The following is a 22,400-nucleotide window of genomic DNA, read 5'->3' on the forward strand; positions in this document are numbered from 1 at the left end:
TCTCTCTCTCTGTCTTTCTCTCTCTATCTCTCTCTCTCTTTCTCTCTCTTTCTCTCTCTCTCTCTCTCTCTTTCTGTCTCTTTCTGTCTCTCACTCTCTCTCTCTCGAACAGCAATCATATCTTCACTTGTACTACTGTTGTTGTTGTTGTTGTTGTTGATGTTATTAGACGACTGACCACCTCTTCTGTCCGTCCGGCCTGGTGCACCTAGCAACCTAGCAGGCTAATTATCGAGGGGAGACTTTTGATTGAAGTCATTAGAGCTGCCCTCTGAGTGGAAGCACCTTAGGGATTAACGGTGAACCCTGTTCTATGAGAAGACAAAGCCCAGGCTAGGATTAGGTTGGATTACTGTCTGTGTGTATGGAGCTATAGGGATGAGGAGGAAGGCCGTAATTCCTGTGGAAAAGTCGACAAACACAGGCCCAATAAGTAACAACTTTCCCTGCAGTGAGTCCTTTTGTCTCCAGATACCCCTCCTCTCTGGGCTGTCAGATAAAGAGCTAGGCACAGGCCCGGCCCAAAGCCTCTTTGACAGGGAGAGTCAATTCAGCTCCCGACTGGAGGCATGCGCTGTTTTGTTCGGGTGAAGTTTGATGCGTCTGTTGCTTCCTTTGTGGCTCTGTAAGCACTTTATTGATTACCCATAGCTTAATTACCGCTGACATCACCCCCTGATTGGATTGGATACCATAACTAGCCTATATCTGAAACCTTCCTCCATGCATGTTCCCCTGGAAGCAACATTCAATCACCACTCTTAACCCTCACAAATAATCAGGCCATGTAAAACCTTTTGGTCGTCCGTACAGATGGGTATTGAGAATGTAGACCCGCTTATGAATATTCATCCTTTAAAGATTAATTTCAGAAATGTGTCCCTTAAGTCCCCTTTTAGAAACGTTGCCTTCTTTTCCCCCAAAACCATGTCGGTCTCTCTTGACATTGCGGTGTACTTTCTGCAAAGGAAAAGAAAAAAATTCTTTATCAAATCCCCATTCTGAGCCTTTCAATAAAGCAAGCCCATTACCTCACGGCTGCTTTTGTCAGCCCCATACAAGAGAGAACAAAATGGTTATTCAGGAAAACGCTTTAGATTTTTATTGTGGGTAGTATTCACAAAGAGCAGTGTTATTGTATTAAAAAGAACCATCTGTACCAGAAACAATGGCTTCAAATTATCTCTGAATACCCACTGAAAAAATGTAAAGCTTTTCCCACTCATTATGTTCGGTGGGGGGGGTGGCGAGGCAGTCTTGCTATAACTGACTTTTGTTGTTCTTGATGCATTCTTCGTCTTTTTAAATCGGCCCCTTTTCAGATTGTGTGTAGCCATAAACGGCTTTTCTTGTTACAGGAGAGGCAAGCAAAGACCAGCGCTGCACGCGAGGAGCTGGAGCGGCCAAGCACAGGCACAAAGCACGGTGAAAGAACCTGCATATCTGGGGCGAGGGAAGGGGATAAACACCGGGAGACCGTACCGCTACACCGGCCGGGTACCAGAGCGCGAACTCAACCAAGAAGAGATTCTTGAGTCGGATTGATACCGTTGCATCCTCCTTTTTCTGCCCATCATGCCGATAGGACAACACCCAAACTGGCACGTAAGTATCATTGCAGGATGAAGTGGTTTGGGTATGGGGAGTTGTGGCGCGCGCTTATGCAGAGTGCACAGCGGTGCAGTCGAGTGATCTAGTATCGCATCATGAGGTTCAGTGCTTACTGTGAGCTTCTGCCGTGGTGTGTCACACAGAGTTTAAAGCTTGCGTTCATAACTTTAAATTTCAGATTTGATCCATTTTATTTGGCCACTATTAGTCCATGGTTTTTCATATATATGTGTAATTTTAGTACAGCTAGTTTAATTTGTTGTCTAGGTTTAATTTTACATTTTTTACGCGCAAGATATGCGAATTTATACGTGATTTTAGGGCAGTTAAAGTTTAATTCTTATTTGATGTGTAGGTTTCCGATTTTGCAAGTATAGCTCCATTTGTGTATTCTTCTTAACTATTCGGTTTAAATTGATTGATGATTAATTGTATACTATAGGCTGTTATATACTATATATTACAATATAATTTATAAGCAATGACTGCTAATTTGTAAGGGGTTTGTGGTTTTGAACAGTGTCTATTTAAACGGTCTTCTATCTCAATTCATGATATATTTGATTGATCTGATGGATGTGTGCGGGTTTATAAACTACAGGCTCACGTTTTTCTTGGTTCTCCGTCATCACTGGCACGGCCCCTAGTGGACGTTCAGAGATCCTCCCCACCCCACTCCCACCTCTCTCTCTCTCTCTCTCTCTCTCTCTCTCTCTCTCTCTCTCTCTCTCTCTCTCTCTCTCTCTCTCTCTCTCTCTCTCTCTGACACACACACACACACATGCTACACAGTCACTCAAGCCATTTATTTGTTAGACATTTATTGTAACATAATTGTCATAATGTCACCAGATGTCAACGCTGTATAGGGTCTCTTTGCAGTATGAACCTTATGAGACAATACTGTTAAGAGCGTTAAGAGCGTTGGGCTCGACACTGGACCTACAGGCTTCTATAGCCTAGTTGGGGGATTATTTTCACGGCCATGAGTTGGTTTTACAGCCCAGCTTTTCCAAGGGAAAAAGGCATGCGCACTGTTTTAGATTTAGTCTATTTTAGTTTTATATTATCTAAACCCACGACCTTCACGTTTACTTTTGAATGGGTTTCAAAATGACACTTTCAATCAAGATTGTAGTCTATCAATATTACTTGTTGCAGGTTAATTGTCTGTTCAATAAACCTAAACGCGTTTTTTGTTTGTGAGCAAACACACTGCTCTATAAATGTCTCTGTGTGTGTTTCATATTATTATGTTTTTTGGTACATACAAGTAAGGTCTTACAACTGATCCAACAGTGTTTGTCTGGGTTTCTGTTAGTTGTCAAATAGTGAGCTCATTACGCTTGCAGGGACATTCCGGTTAGCGAGGCATTCTTCAAGATGTTGCAGGGTCCCTGCTGTTACTTTATTATCATAAGAAGATTAGGAATAGCGGGGAACACACTCAGATGCAGATAGCGAAGAGGGCTATTTCAACCTTGCATTATAATGGTCCGCTGTGCCGCCTCTCCTCGCCCAATTACGCGCGAGTTAAATCTCATGCAAGGTGGCCTATATAATGCTTATTTTCAAATCACCGAAATAAATACCCAATTTTTGATTTAGAAAAGCTTTGAAATTCTGTTATGTTGAGACAATTATGTTTTACAAATATATGTTTGTTTGTCTTTACAATACAGATATGTAGCCATGTGTAAACAGATATATTAATATAGAATTCTGAAATCTAATAAATTAACAAGCGTCTCCTACAAATATTATTTGAAATAGTATAGGCTAGGTGTTAGAGGCTGACCCTTCCATGTCGTAATTACTAGGCCTACTACAGATACCAAACGTATATACTAAACTTGGAACCATAAAACAAAATAGCATGCAGGTATTATAAGACTAATCTTGATGGCATGTTTCCACACTTCAATTAAGGCGTACTTTTAAGCTATTTGCTAAAACCGATTTATTTGTGGTCTATCCACCCACAACCGAAGAGGGGATTCATGTGTTTGTTGAAATTTTCGCCAGCAGACGGCGCTGATGGCATGTTGAAATGTGTCTGGCCCTCTCTGAGCCTCACCCAGAGAGATATGTGATTCCACAGCCTGTAGGCCTACTTTTGGAGTCAAACAATGACTGTAACTTCAACATTCAACTTCAACTTAGCGGGTTCCTTATTTTTCTAATATTAAGCTTAATTTATTGTCATATTGACATTTTATGGTTACGTCATACCTTTAAAGTCCAGGTTTTGTTTTTCAACTCTCGTTTGTTAATCATTAGGCTAGTTGAGCATGAGTTTATTTTATATAATTTCACAGTAGAAATAAATAACAAGACATCTCTGACACGCATTTTCATTGATTCTCTCTTTATGGTTGCCAGTCTATCGCTGTGTTTTCAAGTGTAGACCCTAACTTACTCCATGCCTTTCCATGTGACTAGTGTATCTCAACTACAAAGTTCTTAACAACGGATTGGAAGTTCAATGTAGTCGTGCTTTTGTTTGTGCTGATGTAGTGACAACAGCCGAGACAAAACGAGTTATTTGTGATGGGCATGTCTCCCGTCTGTGTTGGCATTCAACTTAACTTCAATTGAAGTTCACCCATTCAAAGGGAAAACATAAGATTACCTTTTCAATACAAAACCAAGCTCAACATCATCGGTGTACTTTAGGGTAAGTTAACTGCAAACCCACAACCAATGTTGTATTGTAAGCGTATTCTTTACCACAGCCTCGAGAGCTGCTTAAACACTGCTACAGGCTTCAGTCACTCACTTTTACTGAATACACAGGCTTAGTATAATTATAACGTTATTACCATTATTCTGGAACCAGCTGATTGGTCCAGCATGTCTGTCTGTCTGTCTGTATTTTTCTGTTAGTGTTAGTAATAAAAATGATTGACAATATAAGAAGGTAGCCTAAAGGTTGTAGTATTTCCTATTTATTATAGCATGTAGACAATTTCAAAATCGATTATATTTTATTTCGAATATCTACTACTTTTAATACTTTACCCTACCTAATGACAAGTTTTAAATAGAATTTGTCCAATATTGTACTTATCCAAGCAAACATTTTCCTATACCTTGCAAGCTGTGGGTCTCAAATTCGAGTGGGCATCAAAAAAATCAAATTATTTGCCATCCAAGTGTTCTTAGTTTAGCACTTTTTGCCGTAATAAATATATAGCCTCCATTGGTTGATAAAGGCAGCCTCTGCCTCAGCGCTCACCACTGACCGTGAGTAACCCCGCCCATTTATGTTAAATAAAGCACAGTCGCGCTGTGATTGGTCAGGTAAAAGCCCATTTATTCGCTGACATCCCCATCACATGAATGGTTGTCTATTAACTTGTTCAAAAAGTATCAGGAGTTGTCAAGGCTCTGGCGAAGAGGGAAAAGTAGTTTGTTGATTCTTTGAGACCAAGAGAGAAGTTTGTGGACACAACAGGACCTACTCGGTGAAGGCATAGAGTCGTTTGGTTATTGCTGTAAAGTTACTGTACCCGACAGACTTCCTAACTACCTCTTGGTTGGAGTTTTTTCTCATTTTTTTCATCGGTTTGGCAAGTTTCATAAAAATCTGTTTAAAATGTATAACATGATGGAAACAGAACTTAAACCCCCTGCACCTCAGACCAATACTGGGGGGACTGGGAACACGAATTCATCGGGAAACAACCAGAAAAATAGCCCGGACCGAGTCAAGAGACCGATGAATGCCTTTATGGTTTGGTCGAGGGGACAGCGGAGAAAGATGGCACAGGAGAACCCCAAAATGCACAATTCGGAAATTAGCAAAAGACTCGGGGCCGAGTGGAAACTTCTATCCGAGAGCGAGAAGCGACCTTTCATCGACGAAGCGAAGCGTCTCCGGGCTCTTCACATGAAGGAGCACCCGGATTACAAATACCGACCCCGCCGGAAAACCAAGACGTTGATGAAGAAGGACAAGTACACTCTGCCAGGTGGGCTCCTCGCGCCGGGCGGTAATGGCATGGGTGCAGGAGTGGGTGTAGGGGCCGGGTTAGGCGGAGGGGTGAACCAGCGGATGGACAGTTACGCTCACATGAACGGCTGGACCAATGGAGGTTATGGCATGATGCAGGAACAGCTTGGCTACCCGCAGCACCCGGGCTTAAACGCACACAATACGGCTCAGATGCAGCCCATGCACCGCTACGACATGAGTGCGCTCCAGTACAACTCCATGACCGGCTCCCAGACCTACATGAACGGGTCCCCAACGTATAGCATGTCCTACTCTCAGCAGACCAATCCAGGAATGACGCTGGGCTCCATGGGCTCGGTGGTCAAGTCAGAGTCCAGCTCCAGTCCACCCGTTGTCACGTCGTCCTCTCACTCCCGGGCTGGTCAGTGTCAGACGGGGGACCTTCGGGACATGATCAGCATGTACTTACCGGGCGCTGAGGTACCCGAGCAAACGGCCCAAAGCAGACTCCACATGTCCCAGCATTACCAGAGCGCACCTGTGCCCGGCACGACGATTAACGGCACGCTCCCCTTATCACACATGTAAATGTACTTTTATAAGAAAAATTGGACTACTCTGGACTATTTTTGTACAGCAAATTTGGGGTGGGAAAGATGTATAGAACTCCAGGAGAGAACACAAACCTTTTTTTTTTCTTTCTATAAAGAAACGTTCCAAAGGAACGATAGACACTGAGAAAGTTTTCAATGGTGTAAGAGTTTGGAAAGTAGAAAGTGGGAGGCTCAATCAGATGTTTTATTATTTCAATCACCTTTTGTACAGTATTTATCTAAGGAACATTCAATCAAATGAAATGTTTGTTAAAGAAAACAAAGGTTACTGTTTCTATAAACATAAGTTCTGTTCTGGAAATGGCAGCACTGGGATTGAATTCAATGCTCCTTAAACTGCATATTGGAGGGGAGGGGGATAAAGCGAAGCAGGTAAATGTTTCTCTTTGAAGAACAACATTACTTAACCATTTTAATTTCGTCAAAAGAGTAAACAGACATATTCTCATATGCAGGTTAAACACACTTGTTTATTTATATTTTGTCTCCCACTTTTCATCTGTTAGAAGTATGACATTTGTGTTCTTTATTTTCTAATGATTTGTACAATTTCTGTATATTTACTGTGATATTTGAAGTTTTTATTTCAAATCCCATTCCCGTAGATGTATTTTGCAATTTGGCCTGTACGCAGCTGCCAACACCCCATGTATATATATTCGAACTAATATCATCATTATAACAGTAAGAAATTTCAGCTGAGTTTTTTTTCAATATGCAGTTTGAAATGAATAAATTTTGGAAATTTGGATACTTGAGATATGAGTTTTGATTTTATTTCTCTTTTGAATCATTTGAAAAGCTCGCGCCACGCTTACGCAGTTTTGTGAAGCATGTAATGGATCATTTTACATTATGCTTCGTAGCACTAGCTTCAATTTGAATTACTATTATATCAATCAATTTAAGATTTTACAATAATATTAGACTTACACATTTGATCTATTCAGGAGACACTGTCAATCTAATCCTTGTTTGAAAACAAAGTATTTACATTTAAAACGGTCAGACAAAATCATAACATAATATTTTATTGTGTTTGCTTTATTGTGTATTGTTTTGCGCACGCACGCGCTAACACCGTAATGTCAACGTAGCATAAGACAGGGGTTAACGACGTTTTCATTTTTCTAGTGAAACGAGATATGCGCCAAAGGATTGGAAAGGAGGATCGGCAAAAGTTTGTTGCCTGTAAACCTATTCGTTGAATGGAAGATTATGCGCCAAAAATGTTGAAGATGCTCATAAAGGTAGTCTTCTTTTTTCTTTTTTTAAATTATTCTAAACTTGAGATATTTCTTAACATGTCTACAAATTATAATCACGAACCAATCAAGTGCATGCGATTTATTTAATGTTCTGATTCAGATGGTGTTGCTCAAATGAAAATGTCTGTGTGTCATAAACTACAACAATCTGTTAAGGCCTGTTTGCAGTTTAATATTTGGATTGGCCTATTCTAATTACCATACCAAAGAAAGAGTGACATTATGTTACGGACATATAGGCCTATTGCCATAAGCATTTAAATTACAACTTCTGGGATATGATTCCATTTATTCTAATTTCTGAAAATTAAATCTTTCTGAACCTGACAATTAGTTTGGCATTTAAGATGTTATCAAATTGTTAGATTTGGCTAGCCACTCTAAATGTTCAATTAGGCCTAAATTGAACGTCATGATAAAATAACCACATAATCCTTAGTGTGTATTTACTACAGTGTTTAATGAAATAGAACCACATATGTTGTCTTAACCCTGGTTCACACAGATCAATCTACAATTTTTGGAGCGACGGGTGCCTATACAACTGCCCTCAAATGTTTCACTATTCTGTTCTGCGCCGTGGGGTTACTTTAAATTAGCCCACGGATTAGATTATGGATTGGTCTTTGAATATAACGTTTTAAATCTGGGGGGTGTTTAAGTATTTTATTCTGAAGTGCGGAGGTAGATTAGTCGTGTGTCTTGCCAGGGCTGGGAAGCATCTATTACTGCAGGTCTCAGGGGACGTGAGCTCACATTAACCGCTAAATGAATATTTGAAGAGGGCTCATTCCAAAGTATTATTCCTTCGAACGTGGCCTTACCGGACTCTCGGTGGGTCAGGGAGCGGTAGTTCCATTAATTATTTATACGACCAGGAGAATTGGTTGTAATAGGCTAACATGTTTCATAAACCAGCAGTTTTAAAGGTCACGTGTGTGTCTGTGTGTGGTGTTAACGGCATCACAGATACACCTCAATATTATTGATGTGTGTTTAGGCCTTGTGGTGTGTGTGTGGGTGTGCGTGCGGGCGCGCATGTGTGGTGAAGATTGGGAACAGAGAAGCTTTTTCCAGTCCGTTCTCCATAAAATGTTTATTTCATATTATGTTCAATATGTCTTTAGGCTTCATGTGTGGAACACAAACACGATAAAACACCAAATGGATAACTTATAAAGGGGAAGCGAAATACAAACGTATGATAGGCCAGAGGCCTACCACTGATCCTGTTGAATGTAGGAGACTTTTGTGTCCATTTACATGGATGGTTTCAGGCTTTCTAGGCCTATTCCCCAGGGCGTGAGGCCAGACGAGGAACCCTTTCTTAAGACAGCGCAACCCAACCAAATCGAGCAAGTGACAAATTAAGTAGCCTACAATACTACATGTGCTATTCTCTTTCTCAATTTTCAAACGTAACAAGATGACACCATGTATCTAATAAACATCTCGCAATACCACGCACACAGTGACAACTATTTACAGATACATCTATATGTTTTGTGTTGAAGATGAGAGCGCAGTATGCCGTTGGACTTCAGAGACGGATGGCCTGTCCGCGTGCTGCAGAGGCTACCGGCCTCACCTCCGGGATATAGCTATGGACTGCAACAGGTGGTGAGCGCGCTATGTTTTCCTCAAAGTTACCAGCCCCCCCCCCTTGATGTTATCTATGATAGCCTGAGTTTGTAAAATAACATTTAGCTCATCGAGCATTGCAGTGGGACAGGGCTTGCTTGTCTAGACACTCATTATCAACAACAATTGGGGGCCCAACGCTGTTTAGGGTTCCTCCATCATAAAAGGCTACTCAATCAATAGCCTATAGATTTAGAAATCGTGATCATGGTTTAAATTAGCTCATAGACTAGTTTTTTCTACACAGTATTATTGTTTTAATCAAAATCTCGTTTCTAAGTGAGATTCAGTTTGTGTAAAATTTCAGTTCACATACATAAATGGGACCGGTTAGATCCCTTCCAGATTTAGGCTGCTAATTGTAAGGACGCATGACGTCACCAGCATTTGTTCAGTATAGGGGTAGCCTGCGACTTGGGAATAAGCTAGAACTGTAGGGAAATTGATTTATTAGACTTATTTATAGGGTTAATTACAAAAGTAAGAAAACACAGCCAAAAAATAAATAAACACAAAAAAAACGTCAAAAACTATGGGGCTATCGTTATTCTTTACAGAAGCGGTATAGGTTTTAGTTTTTTTTTTGCAGGGGAAATTTAAGAAAATTAAGCTTACACATGTTATGCTTATGTTTTTCCTCGCGTTGAATTTATTCCACTTTAACTTCGTTGGAATGTGGTTGTTTTGTTGTTGAAAGGCCAACAAATCACTCAGAGCTTGAGTCTTGTCACATTGTAGTGGATTCAGAGAAAGAAAAAATATATATTTCTAGTGATTACTTCTCTTGGTTTGCCTGTTGCAGGTATTGGGTGAGTGGTGAGTGTGTGGGTGATTGTAGTGGACAACTGTGTGAGATGTAGCCTAGTATTGTAACTTGTGTTGAATTGAAAACTGTCAGAGGCGTCGTTTATTTTAACAGTCTCTCCAGAGTGAATGGCAGTCAGTCGCAGGCTGATCCAGTGCAGGTGCGGGAAAGCAGGGGGATGGGGGCTCTCCCCGCGCGGCCAAAATGCGCATTCTATTCAATAGACCACACACTGGCAGCCAGCATGCCATCATCCTCGCGCCTCTCACACATTCTCAGAGCAGGCCTCGGCGAGTGTAGCGACGGGCCCAATTAGGCCTACTCCCAACGTTCTTACTGGGGGCTTTTCATGCATTTTTTAAAATAATGTATAACGACAGCTTTATAGCCTGTCGTTATGACATAACTGTGTAGTTTGCATAATAAGAGTAGCGCTGTACTCACTAAACGATACTGAAAAAATGTGTACCGAATATGAAAATGTTGGAAAATATTTTGAAAGAATATTGGTTGGTTGTCCTCATTTTGTATTGAAATGGTAGAAATGCCGGAACAAAAACACATAGCCTACTATTTTCTCTCCCGATCTTCCATCTACGGCTCCCTATTGCCTGGTCGTGGACACGCCCTAATTTGCTGGGTGATGGGTTTTAAATTCGAAGATAGCGACCCTGAACTCATTACATATTCTGGCGTTTGAGGGAGACGGGATTAGAACGGGCACCAGTGTTCACTGGATTAGGACCAGTGCGCTGCTAAATACAATATAGCACTGTACTCAAATTGCTGTAGAGGCCTCTGGTACTTGTCTATATTTCTAATCAAGCCGCAGGACGGAGTGCTGATAACACACTACAGTTGGTTTCTCACGTTTCAGAGACTCTAAAACTTGGATTGAAATCAGTTGTGTTAAAAAAAATAAGACAAAAACATTGAATCCTAACCTTCAGTTGGGATATTTTTTTACTTCTCCGTTGCACAATTTGATGTTTATGTCACGAAGACATCATTCGTTTGTTTGTGGCATAAATAACTTTTTCATTTTAAATGAACAAATCGTGTATTTGAAGGTTTAGATATAAATTTAGCTGACTGTTGAGCTGCAACTCGTGGCGTGTTCTTTTTTTTGCGTTCTAATCAGTTGTTATTCACTTTGAATTATGCTTTTATGATCACTCGTGCCTCCGTGTTCGCCATTTAGTTATCTAGCCTAATTATTCATGGGATCTCTTTTAGGAGGGAACAATGCTGGTAAAAATGGCATCTTAAACTTAAATATAAACATTGTTTTCTGACTAATTCGAGTTAATACACACTCAATGATAGTATAACAGCGGGTAATTGGCCCTTTTTCCTGAACAACAATGTAAACCACAATTTCTTTATTATTTAATAATGTCAAACGCTTGGCTGCATGGATTGGCTTCGGCAGAGCAGCCCTTTTCTATGCAGTGTTGCTGCGAATGAACAATGCTGATCTAATTGTGGGTTGCCTCCTGTTTCAGTAGCCGGACAATACAAGTGAACAGCGAACATTTTAAACTTTTTCCCTATTTGGACGCAGATCCAAATTGACATTGACCACTGATATTTGTCGGCTGTATTTTTGTTTTCAGCGGTAGTCTATAGTATTGGAGGAATAGCCTACAAGTAAAAGAAAGCAAAAGCAAAGCGGTGTCTCTGTCTCTCAATTTTTTTCCCAGCAGTGTTTTTTTAAGGTGCACATGTCAATACAGTGGAGTATAGCTTCAACAGGTGATGACGGACTGTCTCACGATTGGCTGAAAGCCTTCGTTTTTAATCTTGTCGAAAAGTGAAAGCGGTGCTCGCTTTATAGAGGCTATTATGGTGCAGGAACAAAGTTTACTCATGCGCAGCAAGTGTTTCTGCGTTTTCACCGCTCTTGGTCCACCCCATGCCTGGAACAATATATGCTTTGATGCAGCGATTCAGTCAGCAGGGGTGTGCGGGGCGATGCAGACCAAACTCGCTCTTCATGGCCCGCTGGCATAGCTCGGAAGAGTGGGGCTTTTGGTTCACACTGCAGACTAATAAATAGTTTCCTTGCTTCGAAATAAATGCTCATTAAAGTGTTTACACGCCTTAAAAATACATTTGAAACGTAGAGGCTTACACGGTTTGGCTGATTAATAGTGTTAAGACTGCTACCATTCGTTAAGCAGACAATGACACAGCGTCTTATCAAGGCGTATTTTACGCAAAATAACCAGTTAAATGTGACATATGATCTGGATCCTTGTCTCGTTCTTTCTCTGCCATGGCTGTCCCCCACTATCCTTTCATAACCCAAACATGTCAACAGCAACGCGCTCTTCTCAGTTCTCCCTATCTCCCAATATATATCCTCCTTTATTTTTGGGATCCACAAGCTTATATGACACCAGGCCTACAGCAGAAATACACACATTATCAGTTTTAAATATCCAATTCGAGTTTTCGATTACCGTTTACAGACTATATGCCTATAGTTCACAAGTTGCCTCCAGCACTAACTCTAATTAAACTCGGTTTTATATAGCCTATATATTTAACTAACGAAATTGCCGTCTTTTTGTGTAGAATTTGACTCCCAAAAATCTGCAACGGAACACGCGGAAACAGTCTGCTTATCACTGACTTTTGTATGCTTTAGAATAAAGGGTTTAGAAAAGTTTGTCTGAACAGTGAAAGGGGTCTACAACGGGCCTTTATGCCTTCTTGGACATGCCAGCGTCTTATGAATAGGGGCAGGGCTACAACACTGGCTAGGGCGCGTGGGCTTGTTGACATAAGAACATACACCCCAACACCATTATACATATCAATTCTAAAGTAAAAAGGGATGGTTGTATATAAGACAATAGCCTAAATATATTTAGCTACAGAAAGAATCAAATTATGCCTGTAGGCTACATAGAGATGTGCTGGGAATATAACCACTTTGACAAAGTTATGAAATATTAAGCTTTTGGCTGCTAAATAACACCCCAAATTACTCCTCCATAGGAGGGACCGACTAGTCTGAGGTTCTAAATGTTGTATGCACTTGTATGTGTATACTGTACACAAACAGACCAATAACCTCCAAATATGTGGTTAATTGACAAAAAATATCTAATTATTTCACGCTTAATCATTGACCGTTTTAATAGTGTTAAATATACTCAACTCCAGGCGTGACTGCTTTCTAACAGTAAATTATATCCCCCAACTACTTGCTTATTCTATCACTACAACCAGAATGGGAAAGTCGATTATGGTAATTCCATAGGTTACGTTTCTGAGGATCTTCCTAAGGCTATAAGGCGCGAGCAGTGATCGGTTGTTCACTCTGCTCTACACTCCTTCTCTTCTCCCCTTCTCTGCTCGTTGACAGACGGACAGTGCTCTGGAATGGAAGAGGGACACATTAACGAAACGTCTTCAGGGACCAAAATGGGTTTTCATGTGACTGCTAATTAACCATGACTCTTCTTACGCGACAGTCATGGGCTCGCAGGACAGAAACAAATATTGATGCTCAGTCACTCAGGCTCTACAACACCCAGGGGATATCAAATGTGTTACAAATTGGTGTAAAAACAGCATTCAACCACATTTCTACTAAGTGGAAATGTCTTTATTACGACTGTTAGACCGATTATTGTTGTTTTTGTGGCACTGTAGTTATCCATGAATAATTGAGCGTATACTCAGTATTGTGGGAGCTTTCCGTATGGTTTGGAAGTGCACCTGTGGCAGGGTGGATTTAGTAAATACATGGCAGGGGTGCAGAGAGGGTTTAGGCTAGGCTGTTCTGGGCGCTACCCGGTCACCGCATTTGATTGTAAATAAGAGCGGTTCACACGCCGATCGAGTGACCGAGGGGAACAAGCAAACCATTTTAATCAGGTGGCTATCTCCTTATCGCGGAGATCAGAGCTCTGTCACTGCCGAGCTCGTCATTGTGTGTCCCCCCCTGCGAAATGACATCTCCCTCTGAAAAGAGAATCTAGAGGCGGGATGAGATTTCACTGTCCCTGCGCGAGGAGCCCCAGTCATTAGCATATCGTGGCGGAACCAGTTCTCAGTCTACAGGAAAAACTGTCCTCACAATCTTTGAGACTTAGTTTGAATATGAAAAAAATAACACTTGTTCCTCAGATAACAATTTGTAAAAGTCTAAAAAGTTTATTACAAAAGTAAATAAACAACTCTGGTAAAATATTCTAGCCCGTAGGGTGGAAAAAAATCGGTTCCACTATCTTTTAATACATTTAAACGAGCGGCCTGGGCTACACCATATCTTCACATTAAAATGACTGCAACCTCTGTAGAAAAGGAGCAAAGGGAGTTGTTATGTTGTCCGATAAAATTTTGATTCCGTGAGGATAGGACGATGTGTGACAGCTGGGCCTCCTCATATTGATTATGTGACAAGAAAGTACGTGTGACTCCCATAGGCATGAGTACAGGAGAGCGCATCCAGACATACAATCAGAACATTCGTTAGTCCATCACCACGTCACCCCAGGGCAACTTTTCAAAGCACGAAGATGATCTTTCCATCGATCCCTCAAATCACGACGTTAACTCACATTTAAGTGTAGAGATTTTAAAAGTAGGTAATCGAATTCTAAGAAGTCACTATTAACCAAATGAACCATTTAATTTGACAATGATTTGTCACAGTTAAGAGTTCAATCAACGAATTTACTGAACACGGATTATAAATCATAGTTCAAGTTATTCTTTTATTGATTTATTGTATAAGGAATTATTAATGTAGTGTCTCCACAAGATGTCTCAAATTATCTTACTCAAATGTCTAGTTGACACGACAATACCTGTCTTGAAAAATCATAGACTAAGAAACCCAAAGCCATTCTACAATTAATAAGATTTAGGCATCTCCAGTGTATTTAATCATGATATGTGTTCACATAAAATGTGCACTTAAATATCTTAAATGAACAAAAATATATTTAAAGATGGGGTGGGGTGTTTCTCTATGTGAATTTGTGAGGCCCCTCAAAACATTACTTGTATTATGTAAAACTTGATTAGAAATGAAAAGTTTAAAGTTTAAAAAAGTTCTAAAGCTGTTTTGATTTTAATAGTATTTCCCCAAAAATATAGACATCTTATAATTGACACAATAGTGTGACGTACATCAGCGGATACAATCCGACATATAACCTCAAATACAGTACAATAGTTGCCTTGTGTAAAAGCTGGCTACCCAGTGAAATGCAGGGATGCGGCAAACTTTTCTGCCTGCTAGTCAGACCGCCGAGACAGTCTCCCCATTCGTCTCGTTCCACTGAGCAGGGTAAAGCCTCGGAGTGCCTCGTCACCGTGGAAACTGCCAGAACAATTCAGTTGAAGTTTGAGGGGGTCAGTTTGCGGGGTCACCAGGCCCAGCCCCATCCCAGGACAGGCTCACTGGGGCAGGGTTCAGTGGGCCTGCTGTCCCAAGCTGGAGCCCTGGGTGGTAGGCAGCTCTAACTCTGATATAAATTTTTAGCGTCAGTTTGTGTCCCAGTCTCTCTAGGTGGCCTGTGAAATCGATTGTAACCCCGCGACCCTGTCCAGCAGAGACAGGGCTGACAACCGGCCGGAGAATTTAGTTGGTGCTGACAGATCGCCGTGGGTTTTCACCGGGAGTTGGGTGGTGGGGCGAGGGGGGTGAAGGGGGGAGGGGTGGCTGCAAAGTAGCTCTTCAGAGAGGGGCGCGCTTTAGGAGTGGTCATTAAAAACTTATTAAAAAGTTTTCAGCGGTTAGGAGAGAGGTGCGTGCGTGTGGAAGTGTGTGTCAGTGTGTCCTTGTGTGTGTGTGTGTGTGTGTGTGTGTTGACCCTCAGTGTCTGTTTGTTTTGCTAGGTAGGAAAGTTTAGGAACACGGAGAGGAACAGGAAGCAGATTAAAGTTGAGTTCCTGTAGATGGAGAGATTAGATTAGATCAGCGCTATTATTGATACCCCTACCTAATACATAAACACTGCCTAGCTGTCAGACCAACAGTGGTATTGTGAAGTAGAAACAACTTATTTCTGCCTCCTGGCTTCTGAAAACATTCTACTATAGCTTTTTTTACAGAAGAAAACTACCAACAATTTAACAACAGAATGAGGTGAATGAGGTCTGGTCAACAATGCTGAAGGGGATTTCTGGTGGAAGAGACAGAGAAAGAATAGTTGTGATCCTGACCAGACAAATAGAACAGAGAGTAGAAAGCATCATCAACAAAAAGCAGTCTTTCTCTCTCTCTCTCTCTCTCTCTCTCTCTCTCTCTCTCTCTCTCTCTCTCTCTCTCTCTCTCTCTCTCTCTCTCTCTCTCTCTCTCTCTCTCTCTCTCTCTCTCTCTCTCTCTGTCTCACTGTCTGTCTGTCTCTTGCTCTCTCTCTCTTTCACCCTCTCTCTCTCTCTCTCTACCCTAATGGTTGAGATGATCGCAGCCTTGCAAATAACTGTCAGGTTGCTGAGTGATTCTGAGATGATGGTGGCTGGTCCCAGAGGAGTGGTGTGTGTGTGCGTGTGTGTGTGTGTGTGTGTGTGTGTGTGTATAAAGAGCTCTTCACAGCTTCTGTGCTCTGCATGCCCCACGGCACCCCAAATGATGCCATTTGTCACATGTTAAACACACTGATACTCTCCAGAGGGTGTGTGTGTGTGTATGTCAGAGAGAGAGAGAGAGAGAGAGAGAGAGAGAGAGAGAGAGAGAGAGAGAGAGAGAGAGAGAGAGAGAGAGAGAGAAGGGGGTGGTGTAGATTGGCTTGAGTGCCCGGGGATGCTATTGTGAGTGATTGTATTTGATTGTGTTTGAGTGGGGCCTTAGCGACGTGTCTGAGAGCTCGTATCATCCCAGCCCTGCCTCCACGCTCCTACAGAGAGATGTGTGCTAGTCTGGGGAGTGACCACACTGCTCCACAAGAGAAGTCCGTCAAGCGGGGCCACAGGCTCATTGTCAGGGAATGGCCTACCCACTTTATCCAACTCATACAGACACTTTCGATAACTTGTTGTTATGTACGTATTTCGATATCCTGAAAGACCTTTCCGATAGTATGGACTGAAATGGTCACCTGGCTTAGTGCCCTTGGTTTTTGAATGTGTGTTCATTGTAGCGCAAAAAAATAAATAAAACTGAGCCTAACGTTTGACCCATGGTTTGGTTTGTGTCCGTAACCGCAGATACTGAGACTGATCTTGGCCCAGTCAATGTTTTTATTTCGAAGTATTTGTAATCATGTAAATATAACAATCAATGAGCCATGTAGATCCAACCACATATATATGTGTGTTTCTGTGAAACACATTGAAAACGAATTAGCTACCCTAACTACACCGGCTACCTGCCAGTCAAACTCACTCACCCCTAACCCTCCAGCTCTACCCCAGATAGGATTTAAAAGTGATAATAAGCAGTTATGTTGATAGCTGCCATTTAGAGGTGTTAACATATTCAAACATAGGGCAGATTAATCTGTCTTTGGCAACGCAAATATGTTTCTTGATCACTATTTGGATTTGTTGGTAGCTCTCAACTGTGTGTGTGTGTGTGTGTGTGTGTATTTATGTCAAAAATGGGAATGTCAAAAGGTATAGACATAGACACACGCATGCTTGACGGACGGTGTGTGATTTAATGTTTTTTTTTTTTTTTTTGGCCAAGTTGGCATTACTCATCAGTGTCGTGGCAGTTTTGTTTCAAAAGTGCTGTTGCAGGAGAAGCAGGGATTTGGGCCCATCAGCACGGGGTGATGTCAGCAGCTCGGGGTGCTAACAAAGAGGGCTTCTAAACCCATGCCGTTCAATGCATTATGGGGCCCTGGCTGGGATGAGCGCCTCGAACGCTTTTCACTGGGACAAACACACACATATGCACAAACACACACATACACACCGACACACACACACGCACACAAACAAACACACACTGGAATACACTGAGACACACATGCACAAGAACACATACACAGGAACACACTCACAAAAACACACACACACACTGGAACACACAAACACAGACACACTTACACACACAGGAATACTTGGCAACTGAAATACAGCTTAGCACACAGCAGTGCTACATGGCACAACACAACACATCAGAAAACAACACCTCCACTTCTGCTTTATAACTGTTTAGTTTCCCCTCAGTAGTCATTTACATGGACTTATATTTACACGGATTACAGAATCTACTGAGTGGGAGATAAGGACTACACCATACTACACCATCATGATCAGGTTGTTCTAACGTGTAGAAATATGGAATGCAGATTCTCCCCTCTCCTTTCCTTTCCTCTCCTTTCCTCTCCTTTCCTCTCCTCTCCTCTCCTCTCCTTTCCTTTCCTTTCCTTTCCTCTCCTTTCCTCTCCTCTCCTCTCCTCTCCTCTCCTTTCCTTGCCTCTCCTCTCCTATCCTCTGCTCTCCTCTCCACCTTTCCTCTGCAACTTTCCTCTCCTCTCCTCTCCTTTCCTCTCCTTTCCTTTCCTTTCCTCTCCTCTCCTCTCCTCTCCTCTCCTCTCCTCTCCCTCTCCTCTCCTCTCCTCTCCTCTCCTCTCCTCTCCTCTCCTCTCCTCTCCTCTGCTCTCCTCTCCACCTTTCCTCTGCAACTTTCCTCTCCTCTCCTCTCCTCTGCTCTCCACCTTTCCTCTGCACCTTTCCTCTCCTCTCCTCTCCTCCACACCTCTCCTCTCTTTCCCTGGCCTCTCCTCTCCATATTCAAAGTAGCTTCTGTTTGTCTTTGCCACAGGCAGTTATTCTTTTGCAAATTTGGATGACATATGGAGGTGAATGTCCCAGTTACACAGTTGACCGTCTGTCTAAACCACAAACAGCTTCACAGGCACTCCGGAGAATCACCCTGTTTCACATCTCTCCATGTCTAGTCCATAGGCATGCCACATCGATTGATATCCTCTCTCAATCCCACCCCCCAGTGTCTCCGCGGAAACAACTATGGGATGTCAGCCCCTTAGGGCTGCAGATATGCTGCATCATTGCAAAGACGGATGCAGCTATTAGGCATTGTTTGTTGAGTAAACAGTGCAGCTTGAAAACAGGGTATTGTAGAGAGCCACGCTAGGCCCCCGACAGCTTCTCTGTGAACACTGAGTGTGTTGCTCACAGAGAGATGGGGAAGATAAGGAACAGGGCTCGGTACTGTGTGTTTGTGAAGAGAGTCGGTACCGCGGAGTACGTTAGTATACAGTACATTGACAAGTCACAGTATACAGACAGTCCATCTAACTGATTGACTGTGCGAATGAGTGTGCGCTCGTTTTGAGTGTGAGTGGGCGCGTGTGTCTGTGCGCACATGTGTGTCTGTGCGCGTGTGTGTGTGTGTGTTGTACAGTTCCGAAAGCCAGCTAGGCAGCTGCAGAGCGCTGTCAATAACAAGGCCTCTCTATCTACTGTCCGACACAGAGCTTGTGTGGCCCCGCCCCTCCCCTTGCTACCCCCACCTCCCCCCACCACCCTTCGCCCCTCACCCCTCCCCACACACACACCTCCCAAACTTCCCTGTCAACTGGAGCTTGTTTAGTGTATTTTCATGGGGTGGTGGTGGTGGTGGTGGGGGGGGTGGGGGTAGTGTACTATGGTAACAGGGTCGTTTCATGACATTAATACACGCATTCATGACTTTTTTTTACTTTTGACATTGTACTCATTCAGTAGCCCCTTCCATCCAAAGCCACGTACAAACGGTGCATGTAAAAAGCCCAGCAGAAATATCGACAATCAAAAGTGCCTGGTTCTGACCTTCCAGTAACATGTTTGTTTCCAACAGCAACACTTGAACAGCTGTGTGCTTTCAATAAATCGAAAAGGAAGTAGCCTTGAGGACGACAGCGAAATATTTGTTGCTTATAGGGCCTACTATCAATATGCCAACGTGGCTGGATCATTGAAACAATGACATCGGGTCGACACAGGGTTAGCATTTCCAATCGGCCTCATGTACTTATAGATTCAAGACAAAAGTACACATGAGGTTTGTGTGAGTTTGTAAGAAGCCTCTAAAGACAGGAAATGCTATTGCCTACCATCCAGAGCCTACAGCCAGGGCTGTAGTTACAGTTACCTACCCTAACACCTGTTACAGCCCTGTGAGCGTTGGTCCATACATGCTCAGCACACACCCACCTGTGGTTTCAAGAATCCACACCTCACAGTTACTTCTCCAGATTAAGAAGGACCCTGAATATGGACATGGTTCTTTCTGATGTTTAATGATCCTCTCCTTTCTCTTGTGTGTGATTCCAGTGTAGAAGGCCAGAGGGTGAGGAGGAAGATCTCGGGGAGCACCAGAGCTGAGCAGATGGTAGGTTGGGGCTGAAGACCAGGCTGGACGCTGGAGAGAGAAGCATTCCTCAGGTCCACCCTCTGCCAGTCATGAGCCACTATACTCAGTATATTCAGGGAGGCACTTGCTTTCTCACACACACACACACACACACACACACACACACACACACACACACACACACACACACACACACACACACACACACACACACACACGTGTGCGCACACACACATTCATGGACAGTGAGTGACGGCTGGAGGTGCAGAGGCTGTGGGCTTGTGGAATGTGGCATGCTCCTGTCAACTATGGTGTGCTTTGTCTTAGGATTGGTCCACAAAAAGTGTTCTGATTTCACACCTCCTCCTCTTCCCCCCCCCCCTCTGCTCCTCCTCCTCCTCTTCTTCCCCTTTTCCTCATCTTCCATCTCCCCCACTCATCTTCCATCTCCTCCTCCTCTTCCACCCCCTCCTCCTCCCCTCCTTCTCTTCCTCCTCTTCCTCCTCCTTTTCCTCTCCTCCTCCTCCTCCTTCTCTTCTTCCACCTCCTCCTCATTCTCCTCCTCTTCCACCTCCTCCTCATTCTCCTCATTCTCCTCCTCCTCCTCCTCCTCCTCCTCCTCCTCCTCCTACTCCAGGGAGTGCTGCGCTGCAGCTGGGGAGTGTGTAGCACAGGGACAATGGCATTCCTGGGTTTTTTAAAGCCCCTAAAGATGCCTCGCTCCAACCCTGCAGCCCCTCTAGTGTCTTTGTCTCTGGCACCCCCACCCCTCACCCTGCTCCCCACCACACTGTCCGAGATACTGGTTGTACCGACATAGTTCCTCATCTTTTTGTTTGTTTCATCTATGTGGTGCCATAGTACTGTAGACAGATGGAGAAATCAGCAAAATATCAGGAAGGTAAATTCTCTGTTCTCTTGAGTAGTGTGTTGAAAGAGAGAGGAGAATTGATTTGATGCAAGCTGCCATATTATTTGAATTTATGACAGACAATGATGGTTAAAACCTTGGTTTAAATGTTGGTCCAGTGTTGCCTAAGCCTGTTTACTGTAAAGTCGCAGAATCTCCTTGTATCTGAAATAGGAATAAGAAATCTATCGTTAGAGCTGCAGTTTCAGAACAAGTCACAATTTAAATATAAATTAATCTAATAAAAAAAAAAACTCAGCCGGCAAGTGCAAGACTTAATTTAGAGCCAATCTAAAATTAATGAGAGCATCGTCCGGGAACACAGTAGGATTGGGGAAGGTTCCTGGAGATAAACAGTAGTTTGCACTGTACAGTAATGTCACTGCACACATGGGGTTTGGGTGGGAGGGGTGAGATGGGGGGGGGCGTGGGGGAGGGCACTACTTCCTGTCACTGCCCCCCCCCCCCCCCGGAACCTATGGTGCCGGGGGGGGGGGGGCCGAGGGGGGGCCGAGGGGGTCATGACAGAGGACTGGCCAGGGAGATGAGGTTAGGGGAGCGGGCTGTGTGTGTGTGTGTGTGTGTGTGTGTTGGGGAGGGGGGGGGATCCTGCAGGGAAGGAAGTGTACACAAACCCCTCGCCCTCCTTCATCTCCTCCTCCATCTCTCCATCACTCACTTTTACCTCCTCCTCCTCCGACCTCTCCCACTCCTCCTTCCCTCCTCCCCTCCCTCCTCCCCCTCCTCCCCCTCCTCCCCCTCTCCCCCCCCCCCCCCCCACGCTCCCTGCCCCAGCAGCAGTAGATAAGCCCATTACATGCTCCCTAATCAGACCTTCATTACGAATGGACTAAGAATGAACAGAACCTACCCACTCCTACAGAAGAAGAACCTCTGGGGTTTCCGTGGAAACCAAGGACTCTCCTTCCCCCCCCCCCCTCCCCGTCACATATCTCACAAACGCACATGCACGCACAGACATGCAGACAAACACTATCAATGAACTGGCTTATAAAATAGAGAGAGAAGATTAGGAAGGGTCTCTGTGTCCAGAAGCTGGCTGGCATCCAGGAGTTTGTTGTTGTAGGTGTATCAGATGCACAGAACAGGTACTGTAATTGAGAGGCGATTTAAATAAGGAGCTAGAGCTGTCGAAGCCCTGATACCCATTAGCATGGCAGCTATAAGAGGATCTTCTCCTTACAATGGCTTGGAAGTGTTGATGTTGACTCATAGCCTGGGCAACAGTAGCATTCATGCGGAGGACCTGGTGAATGTATGACAGCTGCTAATCTCACA

General features: G+C 43.3%; 1 protein-coding gene and 1 long non-coding RNA gene across 2 annotated transcripts; both read left to right on the forward strand.

Annotated features, from left to right (window-relative positions):
• Positions 1-1,381: 1,381 nt before the first annotated feature.
• LOC136936080 (uncharacterized) lies at positions 1,382-20,214 on the forward strand. Its single transcript, XR_010875038.1, has 3 exons — positions 1,382-1,605; positions 8,966-9,071; positions 20,152-20,214. It is a non-coding gene; the product is annotated as an uncharacterized lncRNA (long non-coding RNA).
• Positions 5,018-6,941, forward strand: sox2 (SRY-box transcription factor 2). Its single transcript, XM_067229811.1, has one exon. The coding sequence runs from the start codon at positions 5,210-5,212 to the stop codon at positions 6,155-6,157; it is 948 nt and encodes a 315-aa protein (XP_067085912.1). The 5' UTR covers positions 5,018-5,209; the 3' UTR covers positions 6,158-6,941.
• Positions 20,215-22,400: the final 2,186 nt, after the last annotated feature.

The sequence above is a fragment of the Osmerus mordax genome, chromosome 26 (assembly GCF_038355195.1).
Source record: "Osmerus mordax isolate fOsmMor3 chromosome 26, fOsmMor3.pri, whole genome shotgun sequence".
In the NCBI taxonomy this organism is placed as follows: domain Eukaryota; kingdom Metazoa; phylum Chordata; class Actinopteri; order Osmeriformes; family Osmeridae; genus Osmerus; species Osmerus mordax.